At 44.4% G+C, this 18,772-nt stretch overlaps 2 protein-coding genes across 20 annotated transcripts in view; one reads left to right on the top strand and one right to left on the bottom strand.

Moving 5' to 3' along the window:
* DOCK2 (dedicator of cytokinesis 2) overlaps positions 1-18,772 on the top strand; it is a 477,583-nt gene that overhangs the window by 184,655 nt on the left and 274,156 nt on the right. For all 17 annotated transcript variants that reach the window (XM_081520659.1, XM_081520666.1, XM_081520650.1 and 14 more), the window contains one exon: positions 11,254-11,402. In XM_081520659.1, coding sequence (XP_081376785.1) covers positions 11,254-11,402 — 149 coding nt within the window. The remainder of the gene's footprint in view (positions 1-11,253; positions 11,403-18,772) is intronic.
* The window catches only part of INSYN2B (inhibitory synaptic factor family member 2B), a 71,030-nt gene continuing 69,163 nt past the window's right edge, over positions 16,906-18,772 (bottom strand). For 2 of the 3 annotated variants that reach the window (XR_014062241.1, XR_014062243.1), the window contains one exon: positions 16,906-17,783. The gene's annotated coding sequence lies outside the window, so the exon portion shown is untranslated. The remainder of the gene's footprint in view (positions 17,784-18,772) is intronic. The other variant, XR_014062246.1, reaches the window with a different exon arrangement.

Raw genomic sequence — 18,772 nt, 5'->3', positions numbered from 1 at the left:
GCTACAGGGCCTGATGACAGCTGGCCCCAGCCAAAGCTTGATATTATGCCTTCCATTTCCCATAATCTGGCCACACATATTTCCAGTGATTACGCCAACATATTAAGTAAATTTCTACCCCAGGACTTTCACACACCATTTCCTCTGCTGGGAATGGTCTTCCCTGAGATATTTGTAGGCTATTCCCTTCTCACCCTCAGGTCTCAGTGTAGGTTCTCCATTTTAGAGACTTTCTTAACTGTCCCACATGGAATAGTCTTCCTTGAACCCCGAGACTCTTTCTCAGGTTACTCAGTCAGTTGGCTTGCTGGCGGCTATTGGTATTGTTTGCTGTAGCATCAGCACTTAGGGCTCTGTCCACATCTCCTGCCACCGTGATGAAAGACTCTCCCTCCCAATAGCCAGCCCTGCCTTCCCCAGCTGCCCTCACGCTGCAGGCCTCCTTTGCCTGGACACTGAGAACAGCCAAAGTGCCTGGCACCACCCCTGCCCAATGTCTAAATACCCCAGCTACTTCACCCCCGTGGCCCATGCTGTCCCCAGAGGTCCCCTTCTGTGAGACTTGCAGCCTCCCTGGCTCCTTTCCTTCCTGGTCCCATTCCCTGCTCCCCTTCCAGGGTCTTCTGGAACATCTCCTAGTAAGTGTGTCACCATCACCCAAACCTCATCTCCGAGTTTGCTTCTGGAGAGTCTAAACTAAGGCAGTTATTATCTTCTTAAATAGTTTCTGATGTTCCATTAGAACATAATATCCATGAGAACAGTGCCTATTACAGTAATCATCTCTGTACATGTTTAAGGATAGAAATGTATTCATATAGAGATTACAAGTTGTATTTATAACCAGTGTTACATTTTTTGGACATAAACATACATCATCTTGAAAATTCCAGCAGTTACACATCAACCTACCTTTCCTGCCCTCACTATGTTTCTGAATGACAAACACTACCTTGTTACAGGGGATTCACTTATAGATTTAGTGCATTTTCATGTTTTATGTTAAATATAAAGGATAATATGGCAAAAGCAATAGCTTGGTTTGGACTTCAAGTGAGTATCTAGAATAACGTTCTGAAAGTATGCTTCTTCTTTAGGATTTACTGCCTAATTATATTTTCACCCCTCTAAGATACCCAACAAGAATGTTTACAGTTGCTGAATTCTGGAATCTCTAAATCGGCTGTGTATGTTGAACTGGGGAGACAGATTTTGGCCCTCGGGGTTCATAGAATAGAGATGAAAGTCACAGCGGAGGCAGGCTGGAGGAGGCGTGAGGGATGACTCTGATGTTGTAATTAGGCCTGTTTCTGGGAAGGTAAGGAGAGTGAATCATGAGGGACTGCTGAAGACTGTGTTCGGGGACAAGCCTGGTAGAGTTGTAAAAGCCTTGTAACCTGATCTGCAATATGAAGTTGGTGGGTAGTTATTGATTTCCCAGTGGGTGGAATTACTTTTCTTCATGACACACCGGCTAGAGGAGGGAGGCTGTGAGAGCCATTTGCTGTCAGACCAGAGCTGCGTGTGGCCGTTCTCCTGCATGTCCAGCTGATGGAGCCAAGTGGCCTCTGACACCTGCAAACGCTGCCCACACTGAGCAGAAGGAAAGCAGCTGAGCGGAGCTGGGCTGGCACTGCTCAGCTTTGCAAACTGTGTAAATGTTGGGTACCAATTAAGGGTCTTCCCTGCTTGCTCAAAGGCTGGTGGGAGGGGATGAGAGCAGGGCAAGCCTTGACCACCTCAAGTTCCTCACGGTCCCCCAGGAGGGATGAGCTGAACTGAATTTGCCTTTCAGTAGATAGGAACTTGACTGAAGCAGGACATGTTTCACCTGAAAGCCTGTGAAAAATCGAACAGGATTGAAGAGTCCATTAACCTACTCAGGTGACAAAGTAAGGGGCTGGCTCTGAATGGAGTGAAATTCCAAGTGAAGGCTGCCAGAGGCAGACTTAGAAATGGGGTAGCCACACTGAGGATGGGACTGAGGCCCTGATATAGATACCTCATGTGTTTAACCTTTCTCCCCAAAGAGAGGGACTCCTGAATGTCCTCAAGTCTCTTTATTCTGCTGGTGGAAGCAGGACGTACCTGTTAACCTTTCTCCCCAAAGAGAGGGACTCCTGAATGTCCTCAAGTCTCTTTATTCTGCTGGTGGAAGCAGGACGTACCTGGGATGGAAGAGCAGAAAACATGTCCCTCGTAGGGCTATAAGCTGCCAGTCTCGTCTTCCTATGTTCATGTGTGATTTTTCTGGCTCTTGCTCCCTCTACCTTAGCTTCAGAGAGGAGAGGTCATACCTTCTTTTTATGGGCTTTGCTTTTTATCCGAAGGCCTCTGTAGACCCTCCCTCAGTTCTGAGATGAGGTGTATACAGGTCAGGATAGGACTGGTACAGAACTGTGCTTAGTCACTCAGTCATATCTGACTTTGTGCGACCCCATGGACCATACCCCGCCAGGCTCCTCTGTCCATGGGGATTCTCCAGGCAAGAATACTGGAGTGGGTGACCACGTCCTCCTCCAGGGGATCCTCCCAACCCAGGGATCGAAGCCGGTCTCCCCCATTGCAGGAGGATTCTTTACCGACTGAGCCACCAGGGAAGCCTGGTCCTGAACTGGTACCTCTGAAAAGACCACGAGGGATGATGTTGTTGTTCAGATGTTAAGTCGTGTCTGACTCCTGGTGACCTCGTGGACTGCAGGGCGCCAGGCTCCTCTGGTTTCCATCATCTCCCGGAGTGAAGCTATCCAACCATCTCATCCTCTGCCATCCCCTTCTCATTTTGGCTTCAATCTTTCCCAGCATCGGGGGATTTTCCAATGAGTTGGCCCTTCATAACAGGTAGCCAAAGTATTGAAGATTCAGCTTCAGCAGCAGTCCTTCCAATGAATATTCAGAACTGATCTCCTTTAAGATGGACTGGTTGGATCTCCTTGCAGTCCAAGGGACTCTCTAGAGTCTTCTCCAACACCACAGTTCAAAAGCATCAATTCTTCAGTGTTCAGCTTTCTTTATGGACCTACTCTCACATCCATACATGACTAGTGGAAAAATCATGGCTTTGCCTATATAGTCCTGTGTTGGCAAAGTGTTGTCTCTGTTCTTTAATACACTGTCTAGGTTTGTCATAGCTTAGCTTTCCTTCCAAGGAGCAAGCATCTTTTTAATTTCATGGCTGCAGTCACCATCCACAGTGATTTTGACTATACCTGTACATGAGAGATGATGGTGTACCACAACTACTGGAGACAATTTGTATTTAGAATGTGGGGTTTGTGCTGTCCTCAGCTTTGGGCTTCAGCTTCATTTCTGGGATATTAATAAGAATCTCATTGTTTGTCCTGTTACATAGACATGGTCGCATAACATGAAAAATGGGAAGATACAAGTCTAGCCCAGGTGCTACAGGAGCAGAGAACAGGGTTAGAGTCAGAGTTGGGGTGTCAGAAAAGTTGACATAGGGGATTTGGCAACTAAGTTAAGCCCTCAGAGGCCAGGAGGAGTTAGTCAGGTGAAGATGGATGGAATAAGTACATTCTGGGCAAAGAAAACAGTGTGTGAAAACTCAGGCACAGGAGGGGTGGCGAGGCTATGGTGGTGTGGCGTGGGAGGTGGAAGGTGGAGGGGCAAGTGATGTCTGCCCATTGAGGGCCTTCAGCTCTGCCAAAGCAGAGAAACTCACCCGGGGGCCCTCGGAGAAGCTCTACGGAAGCTCCTCAAGGAGGGGAGTCCCGTGGTCAGGTTTGAGTTTGGGGAAATTCCTGCTGCTGAGATTGGAAGAGGGGATCAGTTTGGGAGACTTGGAACAGAGGATGCAGGAAGTTGGCCCAGGGGTTAGATGGATTTGACTTCTTGATGGAGAAGATGTTGGGGATAGAAAAAGAAATCAAGTCTGCTTGGTTGACTGTGTGCCTGGGGGTGTCTTTGCTCAGAGTGAGCACAGGAGAAGAAGCGGGCTCGTGGGAGACAGCGAGTTCAGATGTTGTTCTTAGGAGCATTTTCCTCTGGGGCTGCAGCTGTGGCTGTGATCACAGGTATATCTGTGGCCTGATGCACCTTATGGTGGTTTTCCAAAGTGGACAAAGGATCCATTTTTGATCTTTCCCTGGAGCTGATAGCGGGGAGAAGGAGGCGATGAAAAAGACCATCTTATTTGAAGTGTCCCTGAGTTGTGAAATTGTTGCAAAAACATATCACGCTTCAAGAGACTTATGAATTCAGGCACTGGCACCTTCTGCCAAAGGATAAAAGTTTCTCTGAAAAGGAAGAATTCAGAGCCCAGAAACACTGCATTTTTGTCTCTGCAAGTCACTTTGACAAAAGAAAACTCCTTCCTGTGACAATACAGAGTTGAGTAGCTCTGCAGGTTCCTAAGTGCCTGGTCTGAATTACAATTTGAACTTGTCATCACCTGATGGCAGACCCCCAGCCTTGTTTGGGCTCAGTTTTCCAGGCTGGGTTTCCAGGCTGATGCTCATTGCCCCTTCATATAAACGTTGATTTAAGGCTCTGCAATATTTAACTTTTAAATCATTTCTGTTTGTTTGCTTCACAATCAAGTCACAATTTAGAAATGCTGCTTCCTGAGGCTTTACAGACTAATATGATTTCACAGCTCCAATTACAAATGAGAAAAATTATTTCATCTCAAAACAGAGGAGCCAGACATTTCTGAGAAATCATGGTTAACAAGAAGACAAAGTACTTTCTGAAAAGCAGGTCACACTGTTAATGGCTTCCTCAGCTAAAATCTTGCTGACTCTCAGAACCAAGGGCCCTCATCTTGTGGGGATGCTGGGTTTGATAGCCTGTAATGTAGGTGACTTTCAGATTGAAAAACCACTGATTCTGCTGTGGCCTGGTCTGGAGCTCCCACAACTTCAGTGGTTCATAAACAAGGCAAACATCCACTGGCTTTCCACCTAGCACATATATCTTTCTTCCTGCCCGTCCCTTTCAAACTCTGTTTAATGAATATGTCATAGAGTTTTGGATGAGGACTTAACAATCATTCTGTTAACCCTGCATCTGATACTTTGAATACCTCTTCATCATTCCTTCTCAGAAGCAGCTATATGTGTGTTAGTTGCTCAGTCATGCCTGACTCTTTGCAATCCCATGGACAGAGGAGCCTGACAGGCTACTGTCCATGGGATTCTCCAGGCAAGAATACTGGAGTGGGTAGCCATTCCCTTCTCCAAGGGATCTTCCCAACCCAGGGATTAAACCTGGGTCTGCTGCATTGCAGGCAGATTCTTTATCATCTGAGCCACTAGGGAAGTCCTGAGGAGCAGCTAAGCTACCTACTTTTAAAACATTTCTCGGTATGGAGAACTCACTGTTGTATTTTTTCTTGAGAATCTACTAATTTAGCTCCATTTCAAGTAGAATGTAAAGTCTGGTACTTCTCAAGGAGATCTTCATTAACACCTAAAATCTTTCAACTGGCCCTTTCCCCTACACCCATATCTTTGTAAGGAGATCTGGCTGAAGTAGCTCAACTAGAATACCGGCAGAATGAACTTTAAAAAATCATTCTTGTTTTATTTATTTGGAAGTGCTGGGTCTTAGTGGCGGCCCGTGAGACCTTGAGCTGTGGCATGTGGTATCCAGTTCCCTGACTAGGGATCGAACCAGGACCCCCTGCACTGGGAGCGCAGAATCCTAGCCATTGGGCCACCAGGGAATTCCCAGAATGAATTTCAAAGGAAAAATCTGACCTTCACTACTTTGCTGCTCTGTTTTATAGCCAATGACATTGCCTTTCCAAGAAAGCAAAGGCATCAGTCTTTTCTTGTCTACTTAAGTCTGCCTCTTATCTCTCTTGCTGTGATGGGCACTCTCTCCGATCCAAGAATAGTGACTGGCACTTAGGGAACCTTCAATAAATGGTAGACTGACTAAGCGAAGTGAAGGGATGAGTTAATTGGTTGCCTCAATAGAGTAGCTCTTTGCTACCTTTACAAATCTCCTTTCTGTAGATCCTGTGCGTGCGTGTCAGTCACTGGGTCATGTCAGGCTCTTTGCGATGCCCACCAGGTTCCTCTGCCTATAGAATTTTTCAGGCAAGAATACTGCAGTGGGCTGCCTATTCCTCCTCCAAGGGATCTTCCTGGCCCAGGGATCGAAACTATGTCTCCTGCATTGGCATGTGGATTCCTTACCACTGAGCCACCTGGGAATTCCCATTTACAGATGTAGAGGTTTTAAATGATTTTAAATCTTAGATCACAAAAGTCTGTTGTTTTAGGCTTTAAAACACTGTTTTCTTTATGCTTTAAACTCAAGACCATACATTTCCTTCTCCAGATCTTTCTTTAAGCTCTTGCCAAATCTTTAGTTTCAACAGAAAATAAGAATGTTGTGTCAGAGCATAGGAATGCAGGGAGGTAGAATCCAGCAGTATTATTCTCACTTGCCATCACTTGGACTACTGCAGTAGCGTATATTCTGGTCTCTGCTCTTTGGCCTTTTCTGCCTCCAGCTGTTCTGTATGCTACAGTTGTGCTAAGTTGCTTCAGTCGTGTCTGACTTTTTGTGACCTCATGGACTATAGCGCTCCAGGCTCCTCTGTCCATGGGATTCTCCAGGCAGGAGTACTGGAGTGGGTTGCCATGCCCTCCTCCAGGGGATCTTCCTGATCCAGGGATCAAACCTTCTTCTCTTATGTCTCTTGCATGGGCAGGTAGGTTATTTACCACTAGTGCCACCTGGGAAGCCCACAATGACATGAGTCACCTTAAAAAAAAAAATATTCTTATGACTCCCTTTGCCCAGAGAACTGTGGAAGAACAAGATTTCCGTTGTTTTAAATTTCCTTTATTGCAATCTCTTTTTATTTTACAAACAAAATTAGCTTTTCAAAAAGGAAGACTTTATAATCCTTAACCTAATTTAATAAAAGAAAGAACAATTCTTTTGGGGATTAATTATGACAACATCAGTGAAGGGAGTTAGTTTTCATGAAGTTGGTGAGGCCCATCTCCCAAAGGCAAAGAGTTTGCAACTTCAGATGAACTCAGTTTTACCTATAACATTGCTCTTTTATTTTTAAAGAAGACTTCTAGCCTGGGTATTGATAGCAGGGAAAGGTTACTCTTTGATTCTTGTTGCTTATAAGACAATTAGGTTTTGATCTGCATTCAAACTTGGACACTAGGTAAATGCCATCTTGGATCAATGATGCACCATTTCTGTGGACCTTTATGCATGAATTTATTGGCTGTGCCTTGTGACATATGGGATCTTAGTTCCTTAACCAGGGATGAAACCTGTGCCCCTGCTTTGGTAGCGCAGATTGTTAACTGCTGCACCACCAGGGAAGCCCCAGTATAAGAAGCATTCTTACACATACAATTTCCTGCAGCAAACAAAAAGTTTCAAAGTTACAAGTTAACATCTTTTAGAAGGTAACTTTTAAAACAAATAGTTAAATAACCGTTGCAGGAAGTTTCTTTAGCCATTTTAATAAAGAGACTTGGACAAAATTTCAGCTTTATGGTGACAAGATATGGGCTAAGCAAAGATTTAACTTAAATTTTATGGTAATTAGTATGTAGATATTATGCAGTCTTTTTTCTTATCTCTCTAAACAAAGGATAATGGCTAACTCAACATTTTGTATTCTCAAAAGTCCTTAGGCCAACCATTTCTTAAGTCCAAATAAAGTACCATTAACCTGTAACCCTTGATTACATCTATAGTACTGAACAAAGCTGAATCAAAATTTTGTTGTCCATAATTTTCTTTTTACATAGAACTATAACCTCATGCCTACCACTGAATTTAAGAATTTTCTTTTTCGATAGTATCTTCTGTTATTCTAGGGCTCCCCTGGTGGCTCAGATGGTAAAGAATTGGCCTGTAATGCAGGAGTCCTGGGCTCCATCCCTGGGCCCAGAAGATCCCCTGGAGAAGGGAATGGCTACCCACTCCGGTATTCTTGCCTGGAGAATTCCATGGACAGAGGAGCCTGGCAAGCCATAGTCTATGGGGTCGCTAAAGTCACAACTGATTTGACTAACACAAGCTATAGCTTTATGCCTACCACTGAATTTAAGAATTTTCCTTTTCAGTATTATCTCCTATTATTCTACTTCCAAAAGACTATTCTACTTACCCAGATCCATGTACTCTATTATTTATTTTTAAAATTTTTATTGAAGTATAGTTGATTTACAATGTTGTGCCAATCTCTGCTGTACAGCAAAGTGACTCAATTATATACATATATTCTTTTTAATATTCTTTTCTATTATGGGTTATCACAAGATATTGAATATAGTTCCTTGTGCTTTGTAGTAGAATTTTGTTGTTTATCTGTCCTATATATAATAGTTTATTCAACACATCTGCTACACAACCACAAGTCTGTTCTCTATATCTGTGAGTCTGTTTTGTGGCTGTGTTCATTTGTGCCATATTTTAGATTCCACTTGTAAATGATGTCATATGGTATTTGCCTTTCTCTGTCCGACTTACTTCAGTTAGTATGATAATCTTTAGTTGCATCCATGTTGCTACATATGGCATGATTTCGTTCTTCTATATGTTTGAGTAATATTCCATTGCATGTATGTACCATATCTTGATCCATGAACTGTAAATCACTCTCTGTTCTCTAAATCTCCACTCTACCAAAAGCAATATTATTTACTCACCAGTGACCATCTCAAATGACACCTCTTTCATTCATTCCATTGGATTTACTGAATAGCTGCTATGATCCCGATACTGTGTTGGACAGTTGAGATTTAACTTGGCTGTCGTGAAGCTTACACTTTCGTTGGATGAATGGGTACTAATTACACTGGTTAGAATTTAATTACAAACTGAGGTTGGTGCTGTGAGAGAAGGGATGTGATTCTGTCAGAGCCTATGAAGCTTCTTTGCACCTTCCAGCCATAGATTATTTCTCTCTTCTCAAGCCCTCATGGCATCTGATAACTCTGCCAGTTGAAATCTTTGGCTGTGAGCAACATAAACCTATTGTAGTAAATTTAAGTAAAAATAAGTGCATTTGGATAATAAGGAGTAGTTCAAGAATAAGAGGAAAACCTGGGGAACCAGTCTTCAGAGAGGGGAGACTCAGAGTAGCCCTGGGAGAGGAGGCAGCCGCCGCCAATGGGCAGCCTTCCCGGGGCACTCCTGTGCAGACAGGTGAGCTCCCGGAGAGATAATACCCTTTGTCTAGTGGCTAAGAGCGCAGGCTCTGCAGTCAGACGGGAGCCACCACCTACTATCTGTGTAGACTGGGGCATGTCCTTCTGTTTCCTCATCAGCACAAGGGGAGAAATGACAGTATCCGTCCGCCTCCTATAGGCATTGGGGACATTAATGGAGATAATTCGTGCCAGAAACTTAAAATACATCTGGCACGTTGTAGGCACTCAATATGATAGCAATGTCAGCAATTACTGTTTTTAAATTTTCCTTGAGGTTCAAATCAAGGGGATATCCTAATTAGGGTCCCTTGCTCCTTGGAAGAAAAGCTATGACCAACCTAGACAGCATATTAAAAAGCAGAGACATTACTTTGTCAACAAAGGTCCATCTAGTCAAAGCTCTGGTTTTTCCAGTAGTCAAATCCAGTATGGATTTGAGAGTTGGACTATGAAGAAAGCCGAGCACCAAGGAATTGATGCTTTTGAACTGTGGTGTTGAAGAAGACTCTTGAGAGTCCCTTGAACTGCAAGGAGATCCAACCAGTCCATCCTAAAGGAAATGAGTCTTGAATATTCATTGAAAGGACTGATGCTGAAGCTGAAACTCCAGTTCTTTGGCCACCTGATGCAAAGAACTGACTCATTGGAAAAGACCCTGATACGAGGAAAGATTGAAGGCAGGAGGAGAAGGGAATGACCGAGGATGAGATGGTTGGGTGTCATCACCAACTTGATGGACATGAGTTTGAGTAAACTCTGGGAGTTGCTGGTGGACAGGGAGGCCTGTTGTGCTGTAGTCCACGGGGTCGCAAAGGGTCAGACATGACTGAGTGACTGAACTGAACTGAACTGAGCCTGACCCTTGTCCAGAGGAAGGCAGGAAGCCTTGTGACAACATCTCTAGGATCATATTCCATAGCAGATTGGCTCCCCAGGGTGAGACCAGGATGCTGTCCCAGAAGAAGGTGTAGATCCTGGGCTCACAGAACAAGAGATGGTGTCTGCTTCTTCCTTCCCTTCCCTTATTCTGTCTTCTGCCTTTGCTCTTTGTATTGTTGCTGACTCCCTCTGTCAGGTTTTAAGTATCTAACAGGTGAGAGCCGTATATTATCTCCATACATCCAGAAATACAGTGCCTTCCACGTCAGAGATATTCGACTCTTACCTGCTGTATTGAATTGAATAAAATCGGTGCTTATGACTCAGATTTCAGTGCTAGAAGCATCTAGGTGGGGACCACTTGAAATGTTTTTGAATTTTTCAGTTCCCTCAAGGTTTGCTGGTTTTAAGAGAAATATAGAAAGAAAGCTGCGTAGGATTTCAGAACCTTCCAGATATTTCCTGAGACAGCAGTGCCAAGAGAGTTACCCTTCTTTGCAAAGGTTTTAATTTATTTAAAATGAAAGCCATGGTGCATAAGGAAGTGGGAAGTAGCTCATTTTTACTATTTATGCTAGTGAAAAATATCTATCAATAAGGGTATGACAAATGAACAAATATATCCATACTAAACAAGTATATCCATACTTTAAAACAGCTGCAAATAGTTAACGTTGATCCCTATGTATAATAACATAGAGCTCCAAAAACCATTGGTGACTAAAACAATATCAAAGTACAGAACAATACATACAGTATAGTCCTCTTTTATAAAAAGGAAACAAAACAAAAATGATGCTGTTTTTTATGCTGATACATGCATATGTAAAAGATAAAAAATGATCTTGAAGGATTATCATCAAAGTGCAATATGTTTTACTTAAATAAAAAGCCAAATCAAAAAGATGCTACATATTTTATACCAGTATACACCCACATATACACACATATATTTTTATATGTATATACACATGCATGTGTATAGAATACAATAACTGGTTGGTTGCCTCTTGAGAGTGGGAGTTGGGAGAAGGGCCAGAATTGTGAATAATTTTCTAAGAAAAATAGTAACCTAACTTGTAACATTTACATTTTTACAAGAAGGATATATTCATGAATTGTTTATATAATGAAACATTATCTAGAAAAGAAAGAAAAGAAACTAAAATGAACAAGGGAGATCATACGCCTCTGAATGCCTTCCTTCCAGAATGCCGGGACATTCTGCTTCCTGTCATTACCAAGGAATTGAAGGAGCTGCTGGAGCAGAAGGATGATCTGCAACACCAGGTCCAGGAGAAGAAGTACTGTGTCGAATTACTCAACAGCATTTTGGAGGTCCTCAGCTGTCAGGACGCGGTGAGTCTTCATGATGATGTAGACGTCCTGAACGCAGACTAGCGCTCAGTTGATTAAGTTCTAAAATATTGATGCTGATGAATAGCAGTTGAAGTCTAAAGATAAAAGTCAATGGCTTGCTCAGCGGGCTTATTTTTCCAGTGACTAACTCCCCATCTGTTAAAGACGGCTTGGGGACTGGAGCTAAGTGTGTAGCATTTTGTCACTGTATTTCATGTTGGATAGGCTTTCTTAGGGTGTGGATATGGACATATTGCAGACTTTTTAGATGAATTGTTCATTTATTAAAACCCTGACTAGTAGGGATGGAAATGAGGAAGTTTTTCTATGCCTACATAGCCAAGAAAACTCACTCCCCTGCTTTCTGGGCTGGTTTTCCTTGGTTTTCCCTCTTCAGTTACCTCTCACAGTGGGGAGATGGTTAAGACTCTTTCTGGATGAACAGACTGCCCAGGCCTAGACCTAGAGGTAGGCTGAGGAGTAAGATGGTGCTAGGGAGGTGGCCGTGGCAGTCAAGCCAGTGTACACTGGCTGACGTCATTCAGAGACTAGGCAAGCTTGAGCGCAAAAGGAGAGTCTTGGTGGGAGTGAGTAGAGGGCCTCCAAAGGGCAGAGTCTGCAGAAGACAATGAGGAAGACGGAGTGGGGGTAACAGTAAAGACTGAGAAGCAGTTATTAAACACGGGACTAGAATTCTGGAGACATGAAGATGGAGATAAACATTCTTGCTTTGACTCAAGTTCATTTGCAACCTTACTTCATCCTCGAATAATGTCCAGGAGTATCTGTCCCTAGATGGGCTGCTTTCAAAGGACTGGGTGGACCCAAACAACCAGTAACTCTTCCCTAGGTATTTGTGTGACCATCCTCTCTCCTCCCTAGAAATTCACTGAGAAGGGCTTTCTACATTAATTGAATCTGTGATTGACTATATTAGAAAACTGCAAAACAATATTTTTCCTGCTCATATCCAATAGCCAACCATTATTATCAATTTCCTTGTATGTCTCTCTTCTTTCTTGTCTTTTCCAGTTTTACCTTCCTGGTTGTTTTTTCTTGTCTTATTTCTAGGTAAATGAGATATGTAGCTAGCTTCATTCATTCATTCATTCATTTGTACATATGATGTACTAGGTATATGCCAGGCATTTGGCACACAAAGGCATGTCTTTTTTACTAAGAAAATACTTGTAAATATATAAAGAAAAAGTGGCAATATAGTACAGTGGCTAAAATCTAGATGCATACTAGGAACTGGAACTACACAGACTCTGTGTGTCTGTGTATGTGAACATTTTTGTCAAGGAAGCCTTCTCAAGAGAAGGAAAGCTTCAACTTCACTATTCAAAAGTGAATAATTAAATAATGATCACCATTGCTGCTTTATTTGCTGTTCTGTAAGCACTTGCTAAATGCAGTCCAAGCCTTCTTTCTTCTCACATTGATCACTGCTAAAGATTATCATTCTCATTTTACAAATGAAAACCTGAAATTCACAGACTTAAAGTTCAAGGCCAGACAGCAAATAAATGGAAGAGTGAAAATTCAAACCCAGGTTGTCAGACTCCAAAGTCTGCATAATTATAGACACTGAGGATACAAAAGCACGGTCTTTTCCCTAGGTATTTTCCTATCCTGTCTTTTTTTGGGGGGAGAGTGAGTATAATGCCCCAAAGCTTGGGCACCTACAATTCACTCTTTGAGAACGTTATGATGACGGTGTTGTTTTCATCAGCATGTTCACTAGCCAGCTGTTGAACTGGTTCCAGTTCAGTTCAGTTCAGTATCTCAGTCGTGTCCGACTCTTTGCGACCCCATGAACCGCAGCACGCCAGGCCTCCCTGTCCATCACCAACTCCCGGAGTCCACCCAGACCCATGTCCATCGAGTCAACGATGCTATCCAACCATCTCATCCTCTGTTGCCCCTTCTCCTCCTGCCCTCCATCCTTCCCATCATCAGGGGCTTTTCCAGTTAGTCAGCTCTTCACATCAGGTGGCCAAAGTGTTCCAGTCTTTGCTATTTGATCTTTAAAAAAATATTTTAGGGAATGTTTGCTCTTACTCTCATAATGTAAAAAATATAACAATTGGCCCATTATATCTCCAGAAATTTTCCAAAGAATATGGCTTCTTCCTATTGAATAAAGTTTCCAATGTTTCTTATATAGAAGTGCTCAGGTCCCTTTTCATAGGGAAAAATCCTAGATACTTGGGCTTGAGCTGGTGTACCCCAGTTTGAGGACACACTTATCATGTGTTCTGTCAGTTTCCTAATTTGGGTAAAGGGATGGCCCCAGTTCACAAATCAGTTGTTACGCAGCAATGCTAGGCTCTGCCTGCTCCAGGGGAGTGGGCCCCTATAATTCTGTCCTGACAGGTTGTCATCAGTTTGTACATTGGGCAACACCAGACGCTGGTGAGAAGAGGCTGCTCCCTCACACGCCCAAGTACTCGGGACTTCAAAGCCAAGGAGGGGGAGGCCCAGGGCCCACTGGGGGCTGGTGGCCGCCGGACCCGAGGAGTGTGAGGGGTGCAGTATCGCTCTCCAGTGCCTCTGAGTGTGTGGCTTTGCTAATGGCTTCTGAACTCGGGACTAGCCCACCTCTTTCCCAGGATCAGCAGCTGTCTTTGCTGGTCAGTGGGTAAACAGTATTGCTGCCACTGGATTTGGTACATTGTTGGCACAGTGTGTGAGCTTCACATCTAACTTCTCCAGCTCATGAAGATAGAAATCTCTCCTTCCTCTTTGCAAAAACGTTTTCTTCCACCAAGAAGATCCATTCAGTAACCATTATTAGTTTGAGTTAAACCAAAAACCAGAAGTCCCAAAGTATCTAATCTAAATCTCTCTTATTCCAGGATATGGCAGGGCTCAACTCTGGCTGCACATTACATGACAGGAGAAGCTTTTTGAAAAGTAGCTGTGCCTCGGTTCCAGTCCTAGTTGTTGGGCTTTGATTGACTGGTGTTGGCCAAAGTATCGCAATAACATGCTCATGGGTTGATGATAATAGGCAGCCAGGGTGGAGGACCACAGCTTTAGTGCAGAAGGCCTTAAACATGAATGTACTTCCCAATGACCTGGAGGAGCTGTGAAAACAGGGTTCTGATCATTAGGTTTGGAGGATGGGGCTGATGTCAGGTCACCTCAGCCTGCAGCAGCTTGAAGCAGGTTTTGGTTCTCAGCCAGAGGGTGAGGTTGGTCCATGGCAATGAGAGTTCTGAATCCTAGCCACTAGGCCAGTGGCCAGCGACAAGGCCCTGGTCCTTTGGTTTGTCTCAGGGTCCTCTCGTGTGTGTGTGTGTGTGTGTATGCGCGCGTGCATCTCTCAGCCAAGATGGATTCCAGCGAAGAGGCCTATTGGTAGCTTAGCATCACTCCTCTTTTGACCTCCAAGGAACTTTCTAGTGGGAAGGTTTTCTTGACTTTGAGAACGAGAAATATGAGGCGCCTTATCTGGGCAGGGCCCAGCCTCATCTCTTGGTTGCTGTTGTCCTGTTGTTGTTATTGTTTAGTTGCTCAGTTGTGTCCAACGCTTTTTGGCCCCATGGACTGTAGCCTGCCAGGCCACCAGGCTCCTCTGTCCACGGAATTTCCCAGGTGAGAATACTGGAGTGGGTTGCCGTTTCCTTCTCCAAGGGATATTCCTGACCCAGGGATGGAAACCTGTGCCTCCTGCATTGGCAGGCGGATTCTTAACCACTGAGCCATCAGGGAAGCCCTGCCCTCCCCTGCCTTGACTGTCCTGCTGTTGATATTTTGGAGTTTGTGTCTGCAGGGAATGAACTCCAAGTGCTCGCTTGGTGGGGGTTGGAGGCATCCACCTCCTGTTTCAAGGCCTGATTATTTATTTTTCTAACAAATGCCCGGATGATATGGATACTGCTGGTCCAAGGACTACACTTTAAGAGCCACTGCTCTAATATGACTTAATTTTTTTTTAATCTTCACTATTCACCAGAAATGGAAGAACAGTTGGGCCCATCCTCAGTTCTTTACCCTCTTAGTTGAAGAGCCCTCTCCAGTCTATAAACATCTCCTCTTCCAATATGGTGTTTAATAAACCATAAAATGGCAAAGTCTTCAAACACATTCATTTGTGCTCGTCAACTCATTTTTATGTGGTAATGGGGCCTTGGCCTGTGTGGAGGTCTGACTTTGAAAATCCAAACCATCAGATGTGCCTTTGGTTTCTTTGGCACCAACTTCTCAAAATTGGAAATTTGGAAGAAAAGAACGAGAAAGACTCCAGGGTAAATGCCCTGGATTTTTCTTCTGGTTGCTTGGATCCTCTGTGTTGATAATAGCCTAGCCATCTATTTTTAAACTGACTTTTTCTTGGCACCATGGAATAGCTACTCTCTCCAGCTCAAGCATGGGCTCTACCTACCTCCTGAACCATTGCCAAGGGGCAGAGCCACATGTGGAAATTTCATAATTACAGTGCAGGTCGCTGAGCTTCCTCCCTGGGGGACCTTGTGTGTTTGAGGAAAGGGAAGGAATGCTTGTCTTCAATAGGCTGGCATGATTTGTGTAGTCACAGTCCAGTACAGCAGGCCTGGCATGAAGAAGCCATGTTTTCCTATTACTGCCTTCCTCACTGTAACCCTGGGTGCCTTATGATTCAGGAAGGTTTGTCTGCCTAAGCTTAGGTCTTGAGATATATATATATATTTTTTTTTTTTAATTTATTTTTGACTGTGCTGGGTCTTCATTGCCTGCAGGCTTTCTCTGGCGAGCATGCTCCACTCTTATTTTAATGTGTGCACGTCTCGTTGCAATGGCTTCTCTTTTTGCAGAGCATAGGCTCTAGGACACACAGGCTCAGTAGTCGCAGCAAGTGGGCTCTGTAGTTGTGGCACACGAGCCTAGTTGTCCCATGGCGTGTGGGATCTTCCCACACCAGGGATCCAACCCATGTTTCCTACATTAGCAGGCAGATGGACCACCATGGAAGTCCCTTGATGTTTTTCAATGATGCTGTTAAGTTCCCTCACTCAGCTTGCTTGAGTTACACTTAACATAGGAGAGGGACAGCCTCAGGTGAAGGAGGAAGGGCCTGACTTCTGCCTTAAGTCCCGTATTATCTCCTTTCCTCCCCCTCACCTGAGCGAGTTTAGTTGTCAACTTAGGTTGCTTTGAAAGATGGTTTCAAACTAGCTTCGTTCTGTGCTTTGCCGGCTGCCAAGTAACTCATAAAATTTAATCTTGTGCCAGGCCTGGAGGGAGTTGCCTTCCCCCCCTCTTAAAACAGGCTCTTCATTTTTATGTTTCATTTCTCTGACAGACAGGAGAGTCGTCACGTTGTACCCTGCATAGCGATCGCCAAGTGGGTAAAGATGACTCCTGATTCTGAAGAGGGGATCGTGTTGGGGGTGTCTGCATCCTGAAGGCAGAGAACCTGCAGAATCAGCTTGAAAACAAAACAAAACCAAAGCCTTTTGAGCCCATTGACTAAACCTGAGGAGTTTTACCAAAGCCTTCTGTTAGTCACGATGGGTTTGGGGTTTCTGCTATCTTTATTCATCGACTTAGACACTGGTAGAGAGGGTTTTTGCTCATGCTTGAAATGTCCTTTCCTACCCCTGTTCTTTTTATGTAAGTAAAATCCCAAACTCTGTTTAGGTTCAGCTCAGGTAACAATTCCTGTCTGAAATCTCACTTCCGTGTCCTCTCTGCACCCTTCATCCTCAAGGTGGGTTTGAGGACTTCCTTCTCTGTGCTCATGACTGTGTGTTCAGACCGATGTCACAGCACTAATTGCTCTGTGTTCTACTTTCTGCTGTGTCTCCTGCCAGGCTCTGAGCACCGAAGCTCAGAGAGCAAGCCCCACTCCCTCAACCTCACAGAGCTTACACTTCCTGCCCTGCCTCTTGCCAATTCCACTTTTACTCTCCAGCCTCCTCTCCGTTAAAATTCTTTCAGCCCCTCAGGTGCCCACACTCTCTCTCTACTGGGCTGCTGTGTGTGCCATCTGTGTTGTCAGACTGCATTGCCTCCTCTCTCTGCCTAGCTAAATCCTACCTAATGTTCAGAAGTCAGGTGGAATGCCAGTTTCCCTGGGAAGTTTTCTGTAGCCCTCCTCCACACCCCTCTCTTGTGGTCCATAGAGCTCATGCCAGGGCTATCATCCTCTGTGGACCCATCTGTCTTGTAATGGGGAGTGCCCTGCTCTGCCCTGTAGCTCTCCCCTTCCCCTTGCACATCCTGTGCGAAGCCTGGCTATCTGCTAAAGGCATGGAGATGTGAATGAATATGACTTGTCCACATCAGTGACAGAACCTGACTTCTCCATCGGGTCTTCCACGCTGAGTGCTGAGAGAGTATGCTCCTTCCTCTTTTTGTCTTCCTTGGTAGCTCAGCTGGTAAGGAATCTGCCTGCAATGCAAGACACCCTGGTTTGATTCCTGGGTCAGGAAGATCCCTTGGAGAAGGGACAGGCTACCCACTCCAGTATTCTTGGGCTTCTCTGATGGCTCAGTTGGTAAAGAATCCACCTGCAATGTGGGAGACCTGGATTTGATATCTGGGTTGGGAAGATCCCCTGGAGAAGGGAAAGGCTACCCACTCCAGTATTCTTGCCTGGAGAATCCCATGGATGTATAGTGCATGGGGTCACAAAAAGTCAGACACGACAGAGCAACTTCAAGTGCAGAGGTTGAATTAATTGCACAGTTTATGACACATTTTCCTAATCGGTCTTTGCAAGGCCCTCTCTGGTTTCCTGTATGTGTGTGTGTTTCTTACCTTTGACCTTATCTCTTGCTTCCACTCCCCTACTTTTCCTACCTGCTTCAGGTGATTCGACTACTGTGTTGAATACACGTGTGAATTTGGGTGCGTGTATTTTAAAACACACAAACACATCTACTCACCCTCACGTCCCTTCCTTACAGAGGAGCTGACATTGACTGCAAAAGGGCATTAGCATCTCCGGTCCTGTTAAGGTCCCTTGGGTGGGGAAGGGCCTGAGGTGGGCACAGCGAGTAGTCTGTCCAGGGGGCGATCTTGGTCTAGTGCTGCCTGGACCTACCTTGTGTGATAGAAGCAGGCCCTGCCCACCCGTGCTTCCTCTGAAATTCTGGGCCCCCTGTGAATCCCAGGCAGCCTGCCTGATACAGGTTTGAAGAGAGGCTGATGCTGCCTCTTTGCATTATCAATTAGTTCCCAGAATCAATACCACCCTGCGAAAGCAGCAGGGTTTTCTTCTAATCTATCTGCTCCCTCATATATCACATGAAAGGCAGGAAGACAAGACTTGCTGAAATTCTTTTGTCTGTGAGGCATTCCAAACAGAACAGCCAATTAAGCTTGAAACTTAAAGTTGAAATAGATGAGAATCCTATACTTCTGCTGAGTCTAAGGCC

Source organism: Giraffa tippelskirchi, chromosome 8 (genome assembly GCF_054371585.1).
Source record: "Giraffa tippelskirchi isolate mGirTip1 chromosome 8, T2T-mGirTip1v1.2.pri, whole genome shotgun sequence".
NCBI classification, from domain to species: Eukaryota; Metazoa; Chordata; class Mammalia; order Artiodactyla; family Giraffidae; genus Giraffa; species Giraffa tippelskirchi.
This window is presented reverse-complemented; position numbering and strand designations above follow the sequence as displayed.